Source organism: Agrilus planipennis, unplaced genomic scaffold (genome assembly GCF_000699045.2).
Source record: "Agrilus planipennis isolate EAB-ADULT unplaced genomic scaffold, Apla_2.0 scaffold11, whole genome shotgun sequence".
Classification (NCBI taxonomy): domain Eukaryota; kingdom Metazoa; phylum Arthropoda; class Insecta; order Coleoptera; family Buprestidae; genus Agrilus; species Agrilus planipennis.
Window position 1 is genome coordinate 125,175 of NW_020440736.1, and position 26,091 is coordinate 151,265.

At 36.4% G+C, this 26,091-nt stretch overlaps 1 protein-coding gene and 1 long non-coding RNA gene across 2 annotated transcripts in view; one reads left to right on the forward strand and one right to left on the reverse strand.

Annotated features, from left to right (window-relative positions):
- Positions 1-26,091, reverse strand: part of LOC108733805 — a 137,298-nt gene that overhangs the window by 25,905 nt on the left and 85,302 nt on the right. Inside the window, exon 3 of the long non-coding RNA XR_003232178.1 lies at positions 3,378-3,452. This is a non-coding gene — a long non-coding RNA (uncharacterized LOC108733805). The remainder of the gene's footprint in view (positions 1-3,377; positions 3,453-26,091) is intronic.
- The window catches only part of LOC108733802 (protein trachealess), a 140,679-nt gene that overhangs the window by 11,371 nt on the left and 103,217 nt on the right, over positions 1-26,091 (forward strand). Inside the window, exons 2-3 of the mRNA XM_018465118.2 lie at positions 8,756-8,788; positions 21,278-21,325. Of these exons, the coding sequence (XP_018320620.1) occupies positions 8,756-8,788; positions 21,278-21,325 (81 nt within the window). The remainder of the gene's footprint in view (positions 1-8,755; positions 8,789-21,277; positions 21,326-26,091) is intronic.

The window sequence follows — 26,091 nt, forward strand, 5'->3', positions numbered from 1 at the left end:
ATATATTATATATATTTATCTTTAATTACGAAAATGACCTCTCCTCTCCCGTATGTTAGTAACTACCTTGCAAACGAAAATCTATATATATAAAAGAAAGTCGTTTTAGTTACACTATTTATAACTCAAGAACGGCTGAACCGATTTGGCTGAAAATTGGTGGGGAGTTAGCTTCGAACCAGGAGATGGGCAAAGGACACTTTTTATCCCGTTGCCGTGGAAAAAAGTGGTATAAGAAAACGCAATTGACATGGAATGACAAAACGTAACTGACAGCAAAACGAAAAATTTATTAGTCAAAACATCAGTCTAGCCGTTCATTTGTTAAAAATGGTATAACAAAACGCGACAAACAGCTAAACGTAATGTTGTCTATGGTATGGTGTTTTATTTATAGTCAGATTTACCTGAAATTTGGCTTAAATGCTTTTTCTTATAAAATTAGAGACATACATACTATTTCAACATTTTACAAAATTCTACCTCTTTAGGAAGCTGAAAGGGGTTTGCAAAGATTGCATGTTTGTTTTTGGTCCGATTTACTTCAAACTTGGTCTTAATGGTCTCTCATTTGATTTATATACTTGAAACTTGTTTGATATTATTAATCAAATGAAAAGAGGTTGCAACGTTTCCATAGGGTATATTTTATTTGTACTCGGATTTACTCGAAGGTTGCACATTGTTGAAATTAAGCAAATACGTGTTTTGGCAATTTTTAAAAATCAACCCTTAAGAATGAAATGTTGTTGCTACTTTTTGTATTTGAAATCTAAGATGGCGACATTACATAAAATTAAAACGTTGTGAGGGTGAATCGGGAGTTCAAAGGTTTTATGGAGAAACAATATTAATTTTTGCGAGCGAAGCCGCGGGGAAAAGCTAGTTCTTAATAAAACTGTTAAATTGGAAAAAAAAACGTCATCAATATATTGACGTTTCAATTCTTTTACGAAATCCAGCGGTTCGCTCGATGACAGACCAAGATTTTTCACTTCTAACTGGACACCAATATCATTTTTATAAGTTTGGACCAAACCTCAACGTTTGTCTTTATTTCCGGCTGTAATTTTGAGTGATATCAGTTATATTAGGAAAACTTGAATACGAAAATTATTTCCTCCCCCTTTTTTGGAAAATAACAATCCGATGGTGCGAGGTCTGGAGAATATGGTGGGTGTGGCATTGTATCCCATTCAAGCTGTAAAAGCTTTTGGCGAGTGACCAAACTTGTGAGAGGTCTCGCGTTGTCTTGGTGAAACACTACACCTTTCCTGTTGATTAGTTCTGACCTTTTCTGTTGAAGTGTATCATTCAGTTTGTCCAGCTGATGACAGTAGAGTTCCGAATAAATCGTTGTGTTATCCGGTAAAAGCTCAAAAAAAACGATTCCTTTAAAATCCCACCAAACAGACAGCATCACCTTTTTTTGGTGAATATCGGCTTTGGAAATGGTTTGAGCCGGTTCATCTTTTTTGCTCCATGACCTCTTGCGTTTGACGTTGTTGTATACAACCCATTTTTCGTCCCCAGTGATGATGCGTTTCAAAAACGGATCATTTTCGTGACGTTTGAGAAGCGAATCGCAGACGTCAATGCGGCGACACAGATTTCTCTCTGTGAGAACATGGGGAACCCATACATCGAGCTTCGAGGATAATCCCAGGCCTTTCAAGTGGTCATAAACTGTTGAATTTGATAAATTTAACCTCAATCCTATCTCAGGTGTTGTTATTCGCCGGTTCACATCAACTAATCCCTTTATCGCGTCTTTATCAGCTTCAACCGGTCTTCCCGAACGTGGTGCATTTTCGACATCAAAATTGCCGGATCGAAATTTAGCGAACCAGTTCTGGCACTGGCGTACTGTCAACACACCTTCTCCATACACATCAGTCAATTTCTTTCTGTCTTGAACAGCATTTTTACCCTTTCTGTAGTAAAACAGTAAGATATGTCGAAAATGCTGCTTATCGCTCTCCATATTTAAAAGGGCACCAACCAAAAACTACTGCGTAGAATTAATTGGAATTTTTCACACACAAGCCTTGCTATATGAACTCTCAAAGCATATAAAAATTATACGGCTTAAATGTGAAGTTGGGTGCAAAAGAATACAATTAAATCCTCTGTCGGGAAAAAACGAAATGACTTTCCGAACAACCCTATACCTATAATATGTCTCTATCTAGCCTTTCATATCTCAGAAGGTGTCTTACCATCTTTTTTCTTCTTTACTAATTAAATATTATTTAGGAATATTACTGTTCGTCGTTTAATATAAACAAACATAAACAAGGGCTGTTTGATCACTGTAGGTGTGGCAGTTATTGGGAGTAATTATAAGAAAAATGGAAGGGGATTTGCATGAATTCTTCGATTTGTGATGGCACTCATGGGATCAGGTCTAGAATGATGTTTACTCTTTTAATACTATTCCAGTTTATCATTAAAAAAGCAGTTTCTCCAAATTAGACAGATAAATTCCAACCACTTTTCCGTAAACTGCGTTAGAAGTCGGTACTGTTAATATGAAAACTTGCCTTTCGAAGAATATTGATCATTTTAAGGCAACGATTTAACAGAAATAAAAGAAACTTCAACAACAACAGGTGACCAAACGTCTAACATCTAAGCGACCATTATATTAAAAACAAATATTTACCAGTTAAATGTACGTAATATCATATGCGTATTAAGAACTACTAATTAATTCTTATTTCACCAAGCAAATTACTCGATTGGCAAATAAGTAAAAGCCAAATTTAGGAAAACAAACTTTTAGACAGTTCCTTATTTGTCCAGTGTCCGAAGCAGAAAAATTTGGAGTATTTGGCAAAATAATGGAATACGCAAAAAAAACGGTTAATAGCTCTCTCTCAAGGTAAGTTAATTTTCCATTTGAGAAGGCAAAATTTTTTTAATTTCGGTATTTGACGTGGACAACATCAAGCATACCTTCCCTATTATAAGTTACAAAATAAAAAAAGTAGAATTCAAGAAAACCAACTTTAGCAAAACTTTAAAACAATGCACATACTTATACAGGTAAGGCAAAACGCCCATCAAAGATACAAATTACACAGTTTTTTATCAGCTTTTTTTTCTTCTTAAAACATCTTCAAGAACGGGGGATTCCCCTTCCAAGAACTCTAAATTGCATTTATTTGACTTTATTCCTTTATTATTTATATGAAAATATTGCTGAAGGTATTCGTAAGAATTTTTCTGTACAACGACGTATTTTTCAAAAGATGATGCCGCTCAACTTGCCACTAGTGTACGTATATAATAGCGGTGTATACAAAAAGGAGTGAAGTTGACTTGGCTAACGCAATGTGGTCGAAAAATAAGTATATAAAAAGTAAAAAACTTACATTCTTGACGATTTTTTCAAAATGGGCACAAGACGAAATCGAATATGAATGAGAACACTTGGCGCAAGGAAAATCCTGTAACAATAAAAATAATAAAACTTTAGCATGTATAGCATTTTAATACGTGTAAATATTTATGTACTACGGTAATTCAATAAAACAATATATTCTTTCAAATTAAGTAAATCATTGTACAAAAATTGACTTCTGATAAATCGGACCTATGACGAACAACATTTAGAAATACCTCAAGATGTTATCCATGAATTCATTGGATTTAAGAAACAAAAATGACTCTATTGCAAATGATATCCAAACCCAGGCGCCAAAACAACGAATGAGTTGCTTAAAAAAATGAATTTTGAATTAATTTTGTTTGTCAACAACTCTTAAACGATTTAGCCCACAAGAGAAAATCACTAGAAGAAATGTGGTGTTATAGGCGGATGATGAGGATAACGTGGGTAGAAAAGGTAAAAAATGAAGAGGTATTGGAAAGAATAGGAGAACAGAGGACTCTATGGAAGTCAATGAGAAATAGCCGAGATAGGACAACTTCTCAGGCATGAAGGTCTAGTCAGAGACATATTAGAGGCAGAAACGGGAGTTAGGAGGGGTAGAGGTAGACCTAGATTAGAATACTGTTCATAGCTTAAACATACGACCTCCAACTTCTTGTCCTGCATATTTTAAAATTTCTGCCTGTATCCCATCTATACCTACCGCCTTATTATTCATTAATTTTTTAATGCTACATCGAACTATTCTCTCATTATAGGATAACCTCTAGTTCATCTATCTTTTTTACCTACATAGATAACAATAATTATGAATATGCTAAAGCAATGCTATCGATTAAATAACAGCACCGTGCAGTGTCCCTCCTATTCGGGGTGCAAATTCGCCCCAGCGCAGCGGCGACCGCCAACACCAGGACTACTAGTCCTGAGTCCTGATCCTGTTCTTGCTATTGGCACTCACCCTGCTTACTTTAAACTGTCGAATTTTCGCTAGATGTGCAGGCCCAACTTTAGAAATTGTCTTCTGGTATATGTATATTAAATATATAATTATTATATCCACATTACATATGTATTATTATTATTATTATTATTCAAACGTGGCAAACTTTTTAATCAGTAAGTTATAACACTATCGTCTGAAGAAACGGGCTCTAATCTGTGGAAGGTAATTAATTCGTGAGGTATAATTAGGACAGTAACGAGTACACGGCAATAAATAACCCCAGGCGAGAAAACGGTCGCACTAAAAGCAAATGTTGTCGAGTGATAGCTGTGACGAATAGTCATGCAACAGATAGGGCCTAATGGACAATTACACATGCGACTGATTCGTTTACCCTCTTTCTTCAATATCACCAATACAGGCACAAATCCTTCCCCGGTAATTAAAGCAAAACATTTTTTTCCTTCAAGAATAAATAACACGCATGAGAAATTCTGGCCGGCGCTTCACACACGCAGTTATACAGGGACCAATCAACTTATTTTTGAACTAATACTTAAACGATGTTCGAGAAGAAACATACCCTAATAAAGGAAACATAAAAGTACATTTTCTACATTTTCATTTGAGGAAATGTATATACAAAGTCTGCTCAAAAAGTGTCGCGAATTTCATGTCTCTCACTTACACCGACAAGTTCGGTCATGTTGAACGTTCAGTTAATTTTTGACAGCTGCTTAGCTTGTACGTGTTTTGTCTCGTCTTCAATTTTTACCTATTTCAAAATATGGATCAAAGAATCTGTATCAAATTTTGTGTGAAAAACAAAATTAAGTGCGCAAACGCATTTCGAATGTTGACTGTGATGTATGGTTAAGCTAGTTTACTGAACCAAAAGCAACATCGCATTAACATTGCTAAGGAGCTGTTGGACTCTGTCTGCGACGACCCAAATTTGCTACAGACAGTAATAACTGGTGAGGAATCAAGGGTATATAGTTATGACGTGGATACCAAAGCTCAATCATACCAACTAAAGCTGCCGCACGATCCAAGACCCAAAAAAGCGTGTCAAGTTATATTAGGTTGAATGTGAGGGTTTTGCTTCGATTACAGGGGCGTGTAAATCCACAAGGACAAGGGTAAACTGAAAAGTAATCCACAAAGAAACAAACAGAATAGTCTAGCAAAAAGTACCTTATAGTACAATTCTTAGGTCCTTTGTCCTTAATCTTCAAAATCGTATATTTATTTTTGCGCATATTGATAGTCACACAATTCCCCTATTTTTATTCAGTCACTCAAAAATTCTTCTGACTATTCTGGAATCTCGGATTTGATAGTTGCCTTTACCTCATCACCCAAGGTGTAATGATATGATTATCTTTTGAGTAACGGAAAGAGATTAAAATAGATCAGGAGATGCTGAGCATGGAATTGGATCAAATTTCAGGTTTCGGTTGTGAGCGAGCTGTGTGGACAGATGTATCTAAAAAACCTTCGGCGTCGAGTTTGTCATGCTAAAGGCAGCTTGGAGGCTGCAATCTTGCAACATGATAATGCTGGTACACACACTTCGCGTGCAACTAAAGAAGTTCTGCGAAACCTGAAATTTGAACTGATTCCGCACCCTCTTTACTCCCTCGATTTGGCGCCCAGCGATTTTTATTTTTTTCCTCGGACGATGAGGTAGATGCAGCTAATAAATCCTGGATTCGAGAAAAGTCGGAAGTAGTTTTTAGTGACCGAATAAAAAAACTGTGACACATTAGGAGAAATATGCTATAACAGTGACTATGTGGAAATAGAAATATATGATTTTGAAGTTCCCTAAAACGCCTTAAGTTTCGTGTTAGCAGATATTACTTATTACTAATCGAGAAAAAATTCACCAAATTTCTCGATTTGGACAAAGTAGATAATAGATATTTTTGTATCATTAAAATAGTTTTACATTAAATGTCCGTTAAAATTCAAACAAAAATCGAAACTTGTGTAACGTACCGACAAGAAACAATCCCAAACTTCTTTAGCGGTACTTAGTGCTTTGCTAATAAATTAATTTATTGAATAAGTCTACGTAATTTTTTCCTAATTAATTAGCGAACCCAGCTTCGTACGTAACAGTAAATTTTCGGTTGAACACCTCCAAATTTTAAAGAAATTGATTTACAGTTTTTCACTTCAACAGCTACACTATTTGAAACTGATCGTAAAACAATATTTTAATGTTTTTGTATATAACATTTTTATTACGTACAGCGTGCAGCATTCAGAATCGCGGTAATACGTTGACCGCTTAACAACCCTTAAACAAGCGATTTAATGGTTAGCGCCCGTGTGGTATTGTGGTTTTTCCGTAACCCCCATCAGCGGATATTTTACAACGGTTGACGGGTTAGAACGTATGCTAAACGAATAACAGGACGAACGGGGTTGGTGATATCATGTAGAGGGTATAAAGCAAGTGGAAGTGTAACATGTGGTTTCAAGTAGTTCTTCTCGTAAAGTTGTCACTGGGCACGTGGTTATAACGGCCTCTACTTGCACCGCATTTCAAATAAGACCGTTCCATCGTCGATATAATGACAATGTGATGAGATGTTACATCATGGGGAAACTTGAAACACACGGACGCGATATCTTATCAAATGTTCGGGAAACATTGTCCGAGTTATTATTTTTATCACCTACCGAATGTCCCCTTTCAGGCAGTTTAATTCACGTTCCTAAAAAAGATTCTCTCGTTGACTCGAACTTATTTACGTAAATCAAAAAAGTGTTTAATTCTGACAAGTGCTTAACGTATTTTATTCCCAATTCTTCGTCAATTTTCGAGGGTAGGAATGGCTGGCACATTGTTAAAAGTCCCGGAACATTTTGAACATATGGCGCATTCGAGGCTATACACATTTAAATTTTGTAAAGTGCGACATTTTTGGAGTTCTTGTACATTCCCCCAAACGTCATTACTCACCAATAAAGGCCTACTTTACATACTCATTTTAAAGGACTGTTGCATCCTAAAAGCTCCCCTTCAATATATCACCTAACTTCTACATAACTAAAACAGCTTCGTAAAACTCATACATATATAGAACACGTATTCTTTCTAGTCATTCCCCAAAAGTGGAAAAAATAAACGCTTAAATATCTTTCATTAAAAACATTGGAGGAAGACAAGATTCCAAGCCTCAAAATTATTAACACCAACAGAACCCTTATTATAATAAATTGACTTTTTTGTTGTCAATCTGTCAACTCAATGTGTAGTCTTCAAAACCTATAACATTCCCATTGACCAAGAAAATTTTATACCACGAAGAAAGAAAAAGCTCTTGCATTTCTGATTCAATGTACTTACTTTTCGACCAATTCTAGGATTGGACGCCTTGTTACGACCAAAGCTCTGTTCTAAATTTTCGTACGGACTTTGAACGCGTGCAATAACCAAACCTAAGATTGAGCAGCTAAAGTATTACGAAAGCGTTATCTACAAACTATGCAGTGGTCGAATACCAAATACAAAAAGCTAACCCCACCCCTAACCCTATCCTAATCTAAGATACCTACTAAAAATGGTTTTGATAGATAGTGATAGGAGTTTCGAGTCTTTTTGGAGAGCCGGGTCAACACCACATAACCCGGTTCTTGAATCCCAGTACGTAACCCGATAATTCAGTTGTAATTCCATTCAGAATATAGACGGGTATATATTAAGGTCTAGAACAGAGAACTGTAACTATATCGCACCCTAAAAATGGGTCCGCATCTTTCGATTCTCGCTTCGACTCGCACCATTCGTCGTAGTGATTCGGATACCGCTGATTTTACTTTTCTGACTGAGATCCGTGACTCGTCAATTAATATTTTAGGAGCCGATTCATTTCAGACTATGACTCAACCAAAATCCGTCCAAACATTTCGAAATTTGGACGTAACGAGACGATCAATTCTCGAATCGGTTGAAAAATAAGGGTAGGTAATGGTCGGTTTAGGACTTTGCACATGCTAAAGAATTTTTGTTGTTAAATTCGCATCAGTTAAAATTTAGTGGTATAGCAAGATGAGGATCGATAATTGCCATGATTATCAATGATTACAGATAATATTTTGCAGACTTCGTTGATGGAATGAGTTTAGATCAACACAGCGTCGTACGAAGTCGTTTTAAAAGCGGTATCATAAAATGTCACACCCTTATGAACTTGTGTTTATTTTCTTCAATCAAATTAGTTGAGCGGATAATCGAATTATTTGTCTTTTTTTAATTCCACACGTTCCAATTACCAGTTGTAAGCACCAGTGAAGGGTCGTGAAATAATCCATTACTTATTTAAAACACTTATTGTCAATACTTTGTAAATTTTTGATTATCAGCTGGTTAATTACCACGTACTCTTGTGTTTCAGATATCGAGACGATTCACTTTGTTGGGCAGAAAGGTAAGCAACAGAGAATTAATTTTTAATTACCAATAAATTAAATTGATTAGATGAGTACTTAACTTATTAGTGTTAGATAGGTTCAGTATTTATTTGATGTGAAAAATATGAATGAGTTATTGTTTTTATAAAAGATATTGTAAGTGTGCCCAAATTACAATTACTTGTAGCATTTCAACAAATTTTGTTTTGTGAAGGTCTTAAACCATTTTAACTCTTATTTGGAAATTTGAACTGGCCGTCAGGTTTAAAAGAAGAAAGTGTTTAATGAGGATGTGCAAATTTGACAAATGCAAGTCAGAGTCTAGTCTCCATGTAATTATTGTTGTGATTAAAGTGGGCGTATGACGAAGTGGGTGCTTGTTAGAGTTTTATTAATGGAATTTACAATTCGATGACCGCTCGAATACGAGACGGCAGTTAGTTAGTAAAGTGTTCCCGGTGTTCATATTTTTTAAATTTATAACTGAAATAATTCCAACGTTTCGAATTATTGCAGAAGAAGATCGGAGATCTTTTAAAATATGAATAAGGCGGAAAATTAGTGTTGGCTTTTTTTGCCGTTACTGATCTCCCTTTGAGAGGCAGAGCAGCAGTAGCAGCAGCAGAAGCAGCAGCACTCTTTGATCGTTTTTTCCGATAGGCAAGTCCGCACTGCGCTCCAACGAGTTCAATTATTTTTTTGTGATGGTAGAGAGTGGCCGGTGAATTTGAACCGTTACGGATAAGGTGTCTATCAGACATAATATGAAATGGATCGATGTACCACCACCACCACCACCACCACCACACCACTCCACATTAACGTATCGATCGGAGTCCATCGATTGGTAGCTGCTACATTTTCGAAGCTTTCGTAATGGTCACAAGCTTTCGTTTGCCTTTTTAAAAATTGTCACTTACAGAAAGGTGACGGATGCAGCTTTTCTTTTTTTTGATGAAAATTTGTTGGTTGGGTTGAGTCACTGAGCTCTGATCTATGGGCGCGATGGGATGTGTTCTTAGTTGAGGTCAGACGCTGGGCATTTGAGAAAAGCCGAGAGAACGAGCCGTCAGTCGGGTTTTTGTTTTGTCACAGCCATTATGCAGGCATCAATACTTGTTCGGGCTTTTTCTGTTCGAACGTAGTGCATCGACTAATGAGGGTGGTAAATAAAACAACAAGTTTATAAATGATCTCCCAGTCGATTAGCCCAAGTCTATCAACCTTAAATCGAAACCTGTTATGAAATTACCGGCATGATTGCTGCGCTAGAACTGGCAGATAATTTGCTGCAAGCTCTTGCTTGTCAGACCACAACTACCATCAATACCTACACCGCCATACAACAGCCGCATCACATCACATCACATCACCCGTCGCGCCTTTCTACTCTCCTCAATCAATCCAGAATATTCCACTATTTTATAAAATCATGCACTGTTCCTTCACAATCGCTCAATAATAATTAATAATTAATTCAAGATACCGTGTAGAATATGGTTCTTTACTAACTCAGATTTCACTGGGATCCGTCAAGATTTAAATGTATAATCATCGTTACGGTTTTCATAAGAAAATTCAGTCGATGTGTCAGTTAGAGTTTTGTGGGGTTCCGACAAAACCTCAAAATATTTGACTGTATAAACTCCATACACATCAAAACTAATAGTGAGTTCACTGGATGTAAAATTTTGCAAAGACCTGCAAGTAGGTGCCAATGATAGGGTTCCTTATAAGATAAGATTCCTTTAAGTTCCCCTACAATTTAAAAATATTTGTCTTTACAAGCATCCATCACCTCAAAATTAATGAACAAATTTGAATGCGGTTTTCACCACAAAATTCAGTGAACATCTGAGAGTTAACAGGGTTCCTTATATTATTTCAGACTTTGTTGAGTTCATTGGCAATTCTCCCAGGGGTTCCTTATTAGTTAAGATTCCCTTGATTTCCTTCAAAATTCAAAATTCTTTGTCTTTATAGGCATTTTACCCTGAAAATCATTGGACGAATTTGGATGCGGTTTTCACTACAAAATTCAATGAGCATCTAAGAGTATAACAGGATTCCTTATTATTTCAGGCATCGTTTAGTTCATCGGCCATTCTCCCGAGGGTTCCTTATAAGTTAAGATTTCCCTGAGTTCCCTCAAAATTCAAAAATCTCTGTCTTTATGCATATATTTCACTATAAAATTCAGTGAGCATCTATGAGTATAACAGGATTCCTTATTATTTCAAGCTTCTTTGAGTTCATCGGCCGTTCTCCCGAGGGTTCCTTATAAGTTAAGATTCCCCTGAGTCCCTTCAAAATTCAAAAATCTTTGCTTTTATAGGCATTTTCACCTGAAAATCATTGGACGAATTTGGATGCGGTTTTCACTACAAAATTCAATGAGCATCTATGAGTATAACAGGATTCCTTATTATTTCAGGCTTCGTTGAGTTCATCGGCCGTTCTCCCGAGGGTCCCTTATAAGTTAAAATTCCCCTGAGTTCCCTCAAAATTCAAAAATCTTTGTCTTTATAGGCAACTTTCACTTGAAAATTATTGGACAAATTTGGATGCGGTTTTCACCACAAAATTCAGTGCCCATCTAAGAGTACCTATAACAGGATTCCTTATTANCTGATTTGTCCTAACATTGAAGGATATTCCACGTTATTTCTGACCTTAATTCGCTGTATATCTGTCACGAAACAAATTTGTTGTGGAAGAATTCAATGAACCACATGTGTTATGTCAGCTTTCTCCTTGGTTAACAGTTACACTCTGGAATCCTTAACATTATATGGCCACTCTGATTTGTCCTAACATTGAAGGATATTCCACGTTATTTCTGACCTTAATTCGCTGTATATCTGTCACGAAACAAATTTGTTGTGGAAGAATTCAATGAACCACATGTGTTATGTCAGCTTTCTCCTTGGTTAACAGTTACACTCTGGAATCCTTAACATTATATGGCCACTCTGATTTGTCCTAACATTGAAGGATATTCCACGTTATTTCTGACCTTAATTCGCTGTATATCTGTCACGAAACAAATTTGTTGTGGAAGAATTCAATGAACCACATGTGTTATGTCAGCTTTCTCCTTGGTTAACAGTTACACTCTGGAATCCTTAACATTATATGGCCACTCTGATTTGTCCTAACATTGAAGGATATTCCACGTTATTTCTGACCTTAATTCGCTGTATATCTGTCACGAAACAAATTTGTTGTGGAAGAATTCAATGAACCACATGTGTTATGTCAGCTTTCTCCTTGGTTAACAGTTACACTCTGGAATCCTTAACATTATATGGCCACTCTGATTTGTCCTAACATTGAAGGATATTCCACGTTATTTCTGACCTTAATTCGCTGTATATCTGTCACGAAACAAATTTGTTGTGGAAGAATTCAATGAACCACATGTGTTATGTCAGCTTTCTCCTTGGTTAACAGTTACACTCTGGAATCCTTAACATTATATGGCCACTCTGATTTGTCCTAACATTGAAGGATATTCCACGTTATTTCTGACCTTAATTCGCTGTATATCTGTCACGAAACAAATTTGTTGTGGAAGAATTCAATGAACCACATGTGTTATGTCAGCTTTCTCCTTGGTTAACAGTTACACTCTGGAATCCTTAACATTATATGGCCACTCTGATTTGTCCTAACATTGAAGGATATTCCACGTTATTTCTGACCTTAATTCGCTGTATATCTGTCACGAAACAAATTTGTTGTGGAAGAATTCAATGAACCACATGTGTTATGTCAGCTTTCTCCTTGGTTAACAGTTACACTCTGGAATCCTTAACATTATATGGCCACTCTGATTTGTCCTAACATTGAAGGATATTCCACGTTATTTCTGACCTTAATTCGCTGTATATCTGTCACGAAACAAATTTGTTGTGGAAGAATTCAATGAACCACATGTGTTATGTCAGCTTTCTCCTTGGTTAACAGTTACACTCTGGAATCCTTAACATTATATGGCCACTCTGATTTGTCCTAACATTGAAGGATATTCCACGTTATTTCTGACCTTAATTCGCTGTATATCTGTCACGAAACAAATTTGTTGTGGAAGAATTCAATGAACCACATGTGTTATGTCAGCTTTCTCCTTGGTTAACAGTTACACTCTGGAATCCTTAACATTATATGGCCACTCTGATTTGTCCTAACATTGAAGGATATTCCACGTTATTTCTGACCTTAATTCGCTGTATATCTGTCACGAAACAAATTTGTTGTGGAAGAATTCAATGAACCACATGTGTTATGTCAGCTTTCTCCTTGGTTAACAGTTACACTCTGGAATCCTTAACATTATATGGCCACTCTGATTTGTCCTAACATTGAAGGATATTCCACGTTATTTCTGACCTTAATTCGCTGTATATCTGTCACGAAACAAATTTGTTGTGGAAGAATTCAATGAACCACATGTGTTATGTCAGCTTTCTCCTTGGTTAACAGTTACACTCTGGAATCCTTAACATTATATGGCCACTCTGATTTGTCCTAACATTGAAGGATATTCCACGTTATTTCTGACCTTAATTCGCTGTATATCTGTCACGAAACAAATTTGTTGTGGAAGAATTCAATGAACCACATGTGTTATGTCAGCTTTCTCCTTGGTTAACAGTTACACTCTGGAATCCTTAACATTATATGGCCACTCTGATTTGTCCTAACATTGAAGGATATTCCACGTTATTTCTGACCTTAATTCGCTGTATATCTGTCACGAAACAAATTTGTTGTGGAAGAATTCAATGAACCACATGTGTTATGTCAGCTTTCTCCTTGGTTAACAGTTACACTCTGGAATCCTTAACATTATATGGCCACTCTGATTTGTCCTAACATTGAAGGATATTCCACGTTATTTCTGACCTTAATTCGCTGTATATCTGTCACGAAACAAATTTGTTGTGGAAGAATTCAATGAACCACATGTGTTATGTCAGCTTTCTCCTTGGTTAACAGTTACACTCTGGAATCCTTAACATTATATGGCCACTCTGATTTGTCCTAACATTGAAGGATATTCCACGTTATTTCTGACCTTAATTCGCTGTATATCTGTCACGAAACAAATTTGTTGTGGAAGAATTCAATGAACCACATGTGTTATGTCAGCTTTCTCCTTGGTTAACAGTTACACTCTGGAATCCTTAACATTATATGGCCACTCTGATTTGTCCTAACATTGAAGGATATTCCACGTTATTTCTGACCTTAATTCGCTGTATATCTGTCACGAAACAAATTTGTTGTGGAAGAATTCAATGAACCACATGTGTTATGTCAGCTTTCTCCTTGGTTAACAGTTACACTCTGGAATCCTTAACATTATATGGCCACTCTGATTTGTCCTAACATTGAAGGATATTCCACGTTATTTCTGACCTTAATTCGCTGTATATCTGTCACGAAACAAATTTGTTGTGGAAGAATTCAATGAACCACATGTGTTATGTCAGCTTTCTCCTTGGTTAACAGTTACACTCTGGAATCCTTAACATTATATGGCCACTCTGATTTGTCCTAACATTGAAGGATATTCCACGTTATTTCTGACCTTAATTCGCTGTATATCTGTCACGAAACAAATTTGTTGTGGAAGAATTCAATGAACCACATGTGTTATGTCAGCTTTCTCCTTGGTTAACAGTTACACTCTGGAATCCTTAACATTATATGGCCACTCTGATTTGTCCTAACATTGAAGGATATTCCACGTTATTTCTGACCTTAATTCGCTGTATATCTGTCACGAAACAAATTTGTTGTGGAAGAATTCAATGAACCACATGTGTTATGTCAGCTTTCTCCTTGGTTAACAGTTACACTCTGGAATCCTTAACATTATATGGCCACTCTGATTTGTCCTAACATTGAAGGATATTCCACGTTATTTCTGACCTTAATTCGCTGTATATCTGTCACGAAACAAATTTGTTGTGGAAGAATTCAATGAACCACATGTGTTATGTCAGCTTTCTCCTTGGTTAACAGTTACACTCTGGAATCCTTAACATTATATGGCCACTCTGATTTGTCCTAACATTGAAGGATATTCCACGTTATTTCTGACCTTAATTCGCTGTATATCTGTCACGAAACAAATTTGTTGTGGAAGAATTCAATGAACCACATGTGTTATGTCAGCTTTCTCCTTGGTTAACAGTTACACTCTGGAATCCTTAACATTATATGGCCACTCTGATTTGTCCTAACATTGAAGGATATTCCACGTTATTTCTGACCTTAATTCGCTGTATATCTGTCACGAAACAAATTTGTTGTGGAAGAATTCAATGAACCACATGTGTTATGTCAGCTTTCTCCTTGGTTAACAGTTACACTCTGGAATCCTTAACATTATATGGCCACTCTGATTTGTCCTAACATTGAAGGATATTCCACGTTATTTCTGACCTTAATTCGCTGTATATCTGTCACGAAACAAATTTGTTGTGGAAGAATTCAATGAACCACATGTGTTATGTCAGCTTTCTCCTTGGTTAACAGTTACACTCTGGAATCCTTAACATTATATGGCCACTCTGATTTGTCCTAACATTGAAGGATATTCCACGTTATTTCTGACCTTAATTCGCTGTATATCTGTCACGAAACAAATTTGTTGTGGAAGAATTCAATGAACCACATGTGTTATGTCAGCTTTCTCCTTGGTTAACAGTTACACTCTGGAATCCTTAACATTATATGGCCACTCTGATTTGTCCTAACATTGAAGGATATTCCACGTTATTTCTGACCTTAATTCGCTGTATATCTGTCACGAAACAAATTTGTTGTGGAAGAATTCAATGAACCACATGTGTTATGTCAGCTTTCTCCTTGGTTAACAGTTACACTCTGGAATCCTTAACATTATATGGCCACTCTGATTTGTCCTAACATTGAAGGATATTCCACGTTATTTCTGACCTTAATTCGCTGTATATCTGTCACGAAACAAATTTGTTGTGGAAGAATTCAATGAACCACATGTGTTATGTCAGCTTTCTCCTTGGTTAACAGTTACACTCTGGAATCCTTAACATTATATGGCCACTCTGATTTGTCCTAACATTGAAGGATATTCCACGTTATTTCTGACCTTAATTCGCTGTATATCTGTCACGAAACAAATTTGTTGTGGAAGAATTCAATGAACCACATGTGTTATGTCAGCTTTCTCCTTGGTTAACAGTTACACTCTGGAATCCTTAACATTATATGGCCACTCTGATTTGTCCTAACATTGAAGGATATTCCACGTTATTTCTGACCTTAATTCGCTGTATATCTGTCACGAAACAAATTTGTTGTGGAAGAATTCAATGAACCACATGTGTTATGTCAGCTTTCTCCTTGGTTAACAGTTACACTCTGGAATCCTTAACATTATATGGCCACTCTGATTTGTCCTAACATTGAAGGATATTCCACGTTATTTCTGACCTTAATTCGCTGTATATCTGTCACGAAACAAATTTGTTGTGGAAGAATTCAATGAACCACATGTGTTATGTCAGCTTTCTCCTTGGTTAACAGTTACACTCTGGAATCCTTAACATTATATGGCCACTCTGATTTGTCCTAACATTGAAGGATATTCCACGTTATTTCTGACCTTAATTCGCTGTATATCTGTCACGAAACAAATTTGTTGTGGAAGAATTCAATGAACCACATGTGTTATGTCAGCTTTCTCCTTGGTTAACAGTTACACTCTGGAATCCTTAACATTATATGGCCACTCTGATTTGTCCTAACATTGAAGGATATTCCACGTTATTTCTGACCTTAATTCGCTGTATATCTGTCACGAAACAAATTTGTTGTGGAAGAATTCAATGAACCACATGTGTTATGTCAGCTTTCTCCTTGGTTAACAGTTACACTCTGGAATCCTTAACATTATATGGCCACTCTGATTTGTCCTAACATTGAAGGATATTCCACGTTATTTCTGACCTTAATTCGCTGTATATCTGTCACGAAACAAATTTGTTGTGGAAGAATTCAATGAACCACATGTGTTATGTCAGCTTTCTCCTTGGTTAACAGTTACACTCTGGAATCCTTAACATTATATGGCCACTCTGATTTGTCCTAACATTGAAGGATATTCCACGTTATTTCTGACCTTAATTCGCTGTATATCTGTCACGAAACAAATTTGTTGTGGAAGAATTCAATGAACCACATGTGTTATGTCAGCTTTCTCCTTGGTTAACAGTTACACTCTGGAATCCTTAACATTATATGGCCACTCTGATTTGTCCTAACATTGAAGGATATTCCACGTTATTTCTGACCTTAATTCGCTGTATATCTGTCACGAAACAAATTTGTTGTGGAAGAATTCAATGAACCACATGTGTTATGTCAGCTTTCTCCTTGGTTAACAGTTACACTCTGGAATCCTTAACATTATATGGCCACTCTGATTTGTCCTAACATTGAAGGATATTCCACGTTATTTCTGACCTTAATTCGCTGTATATCTGTCACGAAACAAATTTGTTGTGGAAGAATTCAATGAACCACATGTGTTATGTCAGCTTTCTCCTTGGTTAACAGTTACACTCTGGAATCCTTAACATTATATGGCCACTCTGATTTGTCCTAACATTGAAGGATATTCCACGTTATTTCTGACCTTAATTCGCTGTATATCTGTCACGAAACAAATTTGTTGTGGAAGAATTCAATGAACCACATGTGTTATGTCAGCTTTCTCCTTGGTTAACAGTTACACTCTGGAATCCTTAACTTCTTATGACCACTCTGATTTGTTTTAACATTGAAGGATATTCCACGCTATTTTTGAAGTTGATCCGTTGAATATCTGCCACGAAACAAATACGTTGTGGATGAATTCAATGAACCAGAATGTGTTGCGGCCAGCTTTCCCGTTAGGTAACAATTACGTTCTAGAATCCTTAACTTCTTATGACCACTCTGATTTGTCCTAACATTGACAGATATCCCACGTTATTTTAGAACTTAATCCGTTGAATATCTGTCACGAAACAAATACGTTGTGGAGGAATTCAATGAACCACAATGTGTCGCGATCAACTTTCTCGTTAGGTATCAATTACATTCTGGAATCCTTAACTTCTTATGAACACTCTAATTTGTCCTAACTTTGGCGTTATATTGACGGTATCTCACGTTATTTTTCAACTTAATCCGCTGAAAACATGTCACGAAACAAATATGTTGAGGATGAATTCAGTGAACTACAATGTGTTATGGTCAGCTTTCTCCTTGGGTAACAATTACACTCTGGAATACTTAACTTCTTATGGCCACTCTGATTTAATTTTAATCCTTTGAATATCTACCACGAAATAAATACGTTGTGGATGAGTTCAATGAACCACAATGTGATATGGTCAGCTTTCTCCTTGGGTAACGATTACACTGTGGAAAATCTTTAACTTTTCATGACCATCCTGTCATTTCCAGAGTTTTCACATTATTTTTGAACTTAATCCGCTGAGTATGTCCCGCGAAACAAATACGTTGCGGATGAAGAAGCACAATGAATTGTGGTCATCTTTCTCAGTAGATAATAATTACACTCTGAAATTTGACATTTCCGGATTTTCAACGTTGTTTGCCACGATACAAATATAATACGTTGTGGATGAATTCAAGCAAGCACAAGTGCTGCAGTCAATTTTTTCTTACTTTTGGTCTCCGATACTGAAATATCTACGAAGTAAAATTTATAATATATATGGAGAAATTTAAGTCCAATTAGTTGTGTTTCCGCCAGAAGTTTGACTTAAGTTGTTTGTGAGTTCGAGTTTGAATTTTATTATGTAAGCCGACGGTATGACAAAATTTATGCAGTTTGCGTCCAGTTGAGAGTCCTGCATCCATATACGCAACCGAGCTGTACAATTAATTCGAGTTGCAATCGATGCAGAATATCTAACTTTAATTGAATTTATTTGCGGACTTGGCCGACTACACGGCGATTTTTCATTGTGAAAGCAACTCTTCTGAAATAAAATTGTGTACATCATTGTGCTGTCGAATGTAAACGAAGCTTTAAGTCAGAATGCCAATTAATAGTGTATCGGAAAGAGTAATGTAGATCGCAGATAGCACAACTTTGTACATAAACAGAAGTCCCGCACGTGGAACATAACACAGGGTGCACTACTGAAATAGAAAAAAATCCATTCAACACCATAACCACCCATTTCGCCAGCAATCACTGTAATAAAAAAGGCATCCACAACTACTCCTTAAACATCTAACCATTTATCCATTTTCTAGTTTTCTATAAAACCGAAGATTCCTTTACCTCTAAAAATGTAAATGTACCTAACAACTAAGAAGTTTAGCTTATTTAATAATTAGTTTCACTCTTCTAAAAACTTTTTGATGTTTTCGAATGAAAAGTCTCAAAATTCACTTATGGGAATGACATGTGTAAGAAACATTGTAGTTCTTTTATTTCTTCGGCATTTTTGAGTAATGTAAATAGTTGTTTTAAGTCTGTCGATGGTAATACTAAATAGCTAGTAAGTCGTAAAGTACAGTTGGTGAAACTGCTGCCGGAATTCGCATTATTTATTGAAAAAGTCAGCGACGGACGCAATTAATACAAAGTACCGTTTCAAGCGGGACGCGTGTGCTCGGTTTTTGTTGAATAAAATCAACACGTTTCACTTGGTATAGTATTATATAGTGACAAGCGGTACTTGATAAACATCTAGAATTGTAAAGACTCATCCACAACTAGCTTTTACCAGAAAAAAAAGTTATATATATGCCTATATGATGCGTCCTTTCAAAGATTTACTTTTATTTATACAGGACTATAACAGCAGGTTATAAAATAACTGGAACTGCATCCTGTTTGAAAAATATTTCCAAAGACAGGGTGGTGACAACTGGCTATGGAAAAAACTGTATTTTTCACGACCGTTAGTTTGGTAGCTCTGGTATTTCATAAACTTCAGTTCATTTCCCGATTCTCCAATTATTTCCGCACTCAATCCAGTGGGTGCTGTCTCTTCCGTAATTCTTTGGAATTCGTAATATTTCCTGATCAACTTGAGCTGCTCTGGTATGACGTAAGTTTCCCGATTTTCCAGTTATTTCCACGCTCAATCCAGTGGGTGCTGTCTCTTTAGTAATTCTTTGGAACTTGTAATATTTCCTGATCAGTTTGATCTGCCCTGGTATTTCGAAAGTTTCCCGATTCTCCAGTTATTTTCGCACTCAATCCAGTAGGTGCTTTCCGTTTCGTAATTCTTGGGAATTCTAAATACTTCCAAATCACCTTCAGCTGCCCTGGTATTCCGTAAGTTTCCCGATTTTCTAGTTATTTTCGCGTTCAATCCAGTGGATTCTGTCTCTTTCGGAAATTTTTGAAATTCGTAACATTTCGTGGTCACCTTTAGCTGACCTGACATTTCGTATGTTTTCCTTAATTTTCCAATTTTCCAGATAATTCTCGCACTCAGTGGGTGCTGTCTTTTGCATAATCTTATGTTGGGCTTTATTCAATTTCCTTGTCATTATGTTGATAAATTTCCAGCTATGTTACTCTAATACACATTATCGAATTAATATAACTCCTGAATGTCGATAATACTTAGGGATGAGTTTTAAGGATTGTAACATAGATATAAGATTATTTTTCTAATGGGAAGGAAATGAAGATGCTTAGAAGAGATCAAATTGTATGATTTACCTCACCATCGTCGAAGCGGTGAAGCAGAAAATAAATAATTGTAACAAACTTCAAATAAGATAAACGAGTGACCAGAAAATTTTTTTGTTGTAGATTATTTTCTATAGTAATGACAGTAATTTGCAATTTCATTGCCGTGAAAGTGTTTCATCATGGGTGTATTTTTTTTTATTTACGTTACACATTCAGATAGTTTTTCAAATTCCAGAAGATCATTACCTTTTTTTGCTCGCTGATCTATCAGTTGTTCCTGCAACCTGAGCGTAACTATTTTAAGGTTTCATATTCTAGGCAATTACACACTGGTGGAGCATGAAATTTCTTGGACGTAAAACATCGCGTTTCTTCCAACAATTCAAAACATTATTATGTTACAAAAAAAAAATTTAAAAAAAAAACCTGAACGAACAGGTAGAAAAATGAACACACAATAGTTATAACACAATCTTAACATTCCTGCCGTTGATCGTTGAAGTTTTGATTTTGTGCACGAGGATGATTGTGACGTACCCCGATAGGACCACTGTGTGTGCGTCAATGTATGGAAATCGTATAAACGACGGGTGACAACGAAGTAGGAGGGATAAGAATTAAGATATTAGTGTTATTTAGGGAGCAACTAGGGTGTATAGCTAAGGGATGTTAGTATTATCCACGGTGTAGCAGTGTCTAGAACTCATTTCCTCATGAAAGTTTCTTGCTATGTTTGCTGCGCCAATACGAAAGATATTAATTTCTTTCTTTTCCCTAGGAAACCCCCGGTCGACGAAGTAGGAAATCCAACATCTGTTAATGCTCGGTAAGTAGAAATTCTTTGGCTTTGTTTAAAGATTTCGATGGCTGAATAGTCATACATCAAACCATTGTTTTACATTTTTCTAATTCTACATTTAGAATGATAAAAAGCCGTGGAAAAATATTTCCTGGTCCAGAGGCTGAATTTTCATTTTCATATCATTTCAATAACTATACTTAATAAATAATACCTACTAAAATCGAACCAAATTTACTTTGTGGTTCTTTCACCTATAGGAACTACTTATTTCATCATTCATTTAATGAAAAAGTATCCCAGAACCTTTCGTATCTTCACTGGCCGAATCCCTACTCCGGTACTGGGCTGTTTTTCGATACCAATCCTGCGCCCGGTCCCGATTTCTAACTCAAGCCCTCCTTACGGTTCTTAACAAGGCCGTAGCTAGAAATATTTTTCGAGAGGGGTTGGTTTTGTTCCAAAGTATGAAGTTTAAAGTTGATTTTTTGTATAATAAAATTGAAATTTACTATGCCAGGGATTGCATTAATAAAAACAAAAAAAAAATGAATAACNGAGTTATTGTTTTTATAAAAGATATTGTAAGTGTGCCCAAATTACAATTACTTGTAGCATTTCAACAAATTTTGTTTTGTGAAGGTCTTAAACCATTTTAACTCTTATTTGGAAATTTGAACTGGCCGTCAGGTTTAAAAGAAGAAAGTGTTTAATGAGGATGTGCAAATTTGACAAATGCAAGTCAGAGTCTAGTCTCCATGTAATTATTGTTGTGATTAAAGTGGGCGTATGACGAAGTGGGTGCTTGTTAGAGTTTTATTAATGGAATTTACAATTCGATGACCGCTCGAATACGAGACGGCAGTTAGTTAGTAAAGTGTTCCCGGTGTTCATATTTTTTAAATTTATAACTGAAATAATTCCAACGTTTCGAATTATTGCAGAAGAAGATCGGAGATCTTTTAAAATATGAATAAGGCGGAAAATTAGTGTTGGCTTTTTTTGCCGTTACTGATCTCCCTTTGAGAGGCAGAGCAGCAGTAGCAGCAGCAGAAGCAGCAGCACTCTTTGATCGTTTTTTCCGATAGGCAAGTCCGCACTGCGCTCCAACGAGTTCAATTATTTTTTTGTGATGGTAGAGAGTGGCCGGTGAATTTGAACCGTTACGGATAAGGTGTCTATCAGACATAATATGAAATGGATCGATGTACCACCACCACCACCACCACCACCACACCACTCCACATTAACGTATCGATCGGAGTCCATCGATTGGTAGCTGCTACATTTTCGAAGCTTTCGTAATGGTCACAAGCTTTCGTTTGCCTTTTTAAAAATTGTCACTTACAGAAAGGTGACGGATGCAGCTTTTCTTTTTTTTGATGAAAATTTGTTGGTTGGGTTGAGTCACTGAGCTCTGATCTATGGGCGCGATGGGATGTGTTCTTAGTTGAGGTCAGACGCTGGGCATTTGAGAAAAGCCGAGAGAACGAGCCGTCAGTCGGGTTTTTGTTTTGTCACAGCCATTATGCAGGCATCAATACTTGTTCGGGCTTTTTCTGTTCGAACGTAGTGCATCGACTAATGAGGGTGGTAAATAAAACAACAAGTTTATAAATGATCTCCCAGTCGATTAGCCCAAGTCTATCAACCTTAAATCGAAACCTGTTATGAAATTACCGGCATGATTGCTGCGCTAGAACTGGCAGATAATTTGCTGCAAGCTCTTGCTTGTCAGACCACAACTACCATCAATACCTACACCGCCATACAACAGCCGCATCACATCACATCACATCACCCGTCGCGCCTTTCTACTCTCCTCAATCAATCCAGAATATTCCACTATTTTATAAAATCATGCACTGTTCCTTCACAATCGCTCAATAATAATTAATAATTAATTCAAGATACCGTGTAGAATATGGTTCTTTACTAACTCAGATTTCACTGGGATCCGTCAAGATTTAAATGTATAATCATCGTTACGGTTTTCATAAGAAAATTCAGTCGATGTGTCAGTTAGAGTTTTGTGGGGTTCCGACAAAACCTCAAAATATTTGACTGTATAAACTCCATACACATCAAAACTAATAGTGAGTTCACTGGATGTAAAATTTTGCAAAGACCTGCAAGTAGGTGCCAATGATAGGGTTCCTTATAAGATAAGATTCCTTTAAGTTCCCCTACAATTTAAAAATATTTGTCTTTACAAGCATCCATCACCTCAAAATTAATGAACAAATTTGAATGCGGTTTTCACCACAAAATTCAGTGAACATCTGAGAGTTAACAGGGTTCCTTATATTATTTCAGACTTTGTTGAGTTCATTGGCAATTCTCCCAGGGGTTCCTTATTAGTTAAGATTCCCTTGATTTCCTTCAAAATTCAAAATTCTTTGTCTTTATAGGCATTTTACCCTGAAAATCATTGGACGAATTTGGATGCGGTTTTCACTACAAAATTCAATGAGCATCTAAGAGTATAACAGGATTCCTTATTATTTCAGGCATCGTTTAGTTCATCGGCCATTCTCCCGAGGGTTCCTTATAAGTTAAGATTTCCCTGAGTTCCCTCAAAATTCAAAAATCTCTGTCTTTATGCATATATTTCACTATAAAATTCAGTGAGCATCTATGAGTATAACAGGATTCCTTATTATTTCAAGCTTCTTTGAGTTCATCGGCCGTTCTCCCGAGGGTTCCTTATAAGTTAAGATTCCCCTGAGTCCCTTCAAAATTCAAAAATCTTTGCTTTTATAGGCATTTTCACCTGAAAATCATTGGACGAATTTGGATGCGGTTTTCACTACAAAATTCAATGAGCATCTATGAGTATAACAGGATTCCTTATTATTTCAGGCTTCGTTGAGTTCATCGGCCGTTCTCCCGAGGGTCCCTTATAAGTTAAAATTCCCCTGAGTTCCCTCAAAATTCAAAAATCTTTGTCTTTATAGGCAACTTTCACTTGAAAATTATTGGACAAATTTGGATGCGGTTTTCACCACAAAATTCAGTGCCCATCTAAGAGTACCTATAACAGGATTCCTTATTACTTCACGCTTCGTTGAGTTCATCGGCCATTCTCCCAAGGGTTCTTTATAAGTTAAGATTCCTCTGAATTCCCTTATAGGCAACTTTCATCTGAAAATTAATGGACGAATTTGGATGCCGTTTTCACTACAATATTCAGTGGGCATCGAAGAATATAACAAGGGGTTCTTTTTTAGTTAGTTTTTTTTTTGAGTTCACAGTAGGTACAGTGTACATTCTTCATGTCAAAAAAGTTTGTGTCAGTATCATTCACGTTAAAATTAACTGACAAATTTAAATACAGGTTTCAGCAAATACAGAAATTTGGATGTAGTAACAATAGGGTTCCTTATCAATTAATTAATAATAATAATAGTTCTTTCTACCTGAGCCAAAGGTGCTTTTTATACACATATTATGATTTATACGTGTGGAAATGTTAATTTCAGTTATATATATATATATATATGAATGGACCGTCGTGGTATTGTTTAGAATCACCTGTTCTTAGAGAATTATCCAGTGGTTGGATAATTCGGACAAACGGGCGTATGTGTTTCGGAGCGTTTCGCAAAAAAATGAGTCTTTTGTTTGAAGTTTAGCGTCGCCTTATTAGGAGGTTGCATAAATTAGCAGGTCGAGCGGAGAATGGCCTGTGGCCGCTGTGTTAGTTCAGCGACAGTAGACGGACGCGATGGTCGGCCGGAGAAGAATCGGCAGCAAGAAGAAGGAAGGACGGTCCGTTCGGAGATCGAAGCATCAACATCAACTCGGGAGTCGTCACAATAGCGATGTACCTCGGATATCTGCCCGTATAAATCTCGATTGTCCAAACGAGAAATGATTTTTTGTGAGAAAATATACGGTGCTGTTGTATTGTTGACCAGATAGATGCAATATTTATTGTGTCCAGCAGGCAAACAGAATGCAGCGAACGAGACGTCAAGTTGCGTTTCCACATTCTCCACATACATGGGTTTTAATGAGCGAGCCCTTTTACTTGGGACCCGTGCTCAATGCCCCGGGCTTTTGCGCAGCTTTTTGCATCAATGAATAGCTGCTCAAACTCCTTTTCTTTTACTTCCTTTCTTCATTCGTACAAGGAACCGTACAGTCGGTAGTCCTCCTATCTAAACATCATCTGCAACTTTGTCGGCGTGCTAACCATGTCACGTTATGCAGCCACTTATCAACAATAATATTACGTTATACTCCTTCTCCTTTCTTCTCAAGTACCTACTGGTGCGGTACGGTACAACATCCACACGAATTTGCTACAACCTTCATATACCTATGTGCCTGTCCATTTACTAAAATAAATTTACTTAGATTTAAGAATATTAATTTCGTTAAGCTGCATTTCCTTCTAGAAACCATGATTGCTGCATCTACTATTTTACACAATTTACATTCTTGTATTCATTTCGATATACTTAAGTAATTTTAATTAAAAAAAAATCCCCAACATGAGTATTATTACAGTAATAGTAATGATTTTAATTCGAAATCATGATATGTACATAAAAAGAAATGTCGTGTCTCACTAACAGCCTAGACTTTAGGACCTAGATACCTGAAGTTTCCTTTATGGTGTATATAAGGAATAACGAAGTATATATCGAAATTCCACCCCTAAGGGGATGAAAAAGCTTGCAATTTTGTTTTTGTCTTAATGGTCTTAAATATATTCTTAATGATGATATACATATGCATTATTATTATAAATGTTGGTCGCCTCTGTCGAGCATAATGTAAGTAAT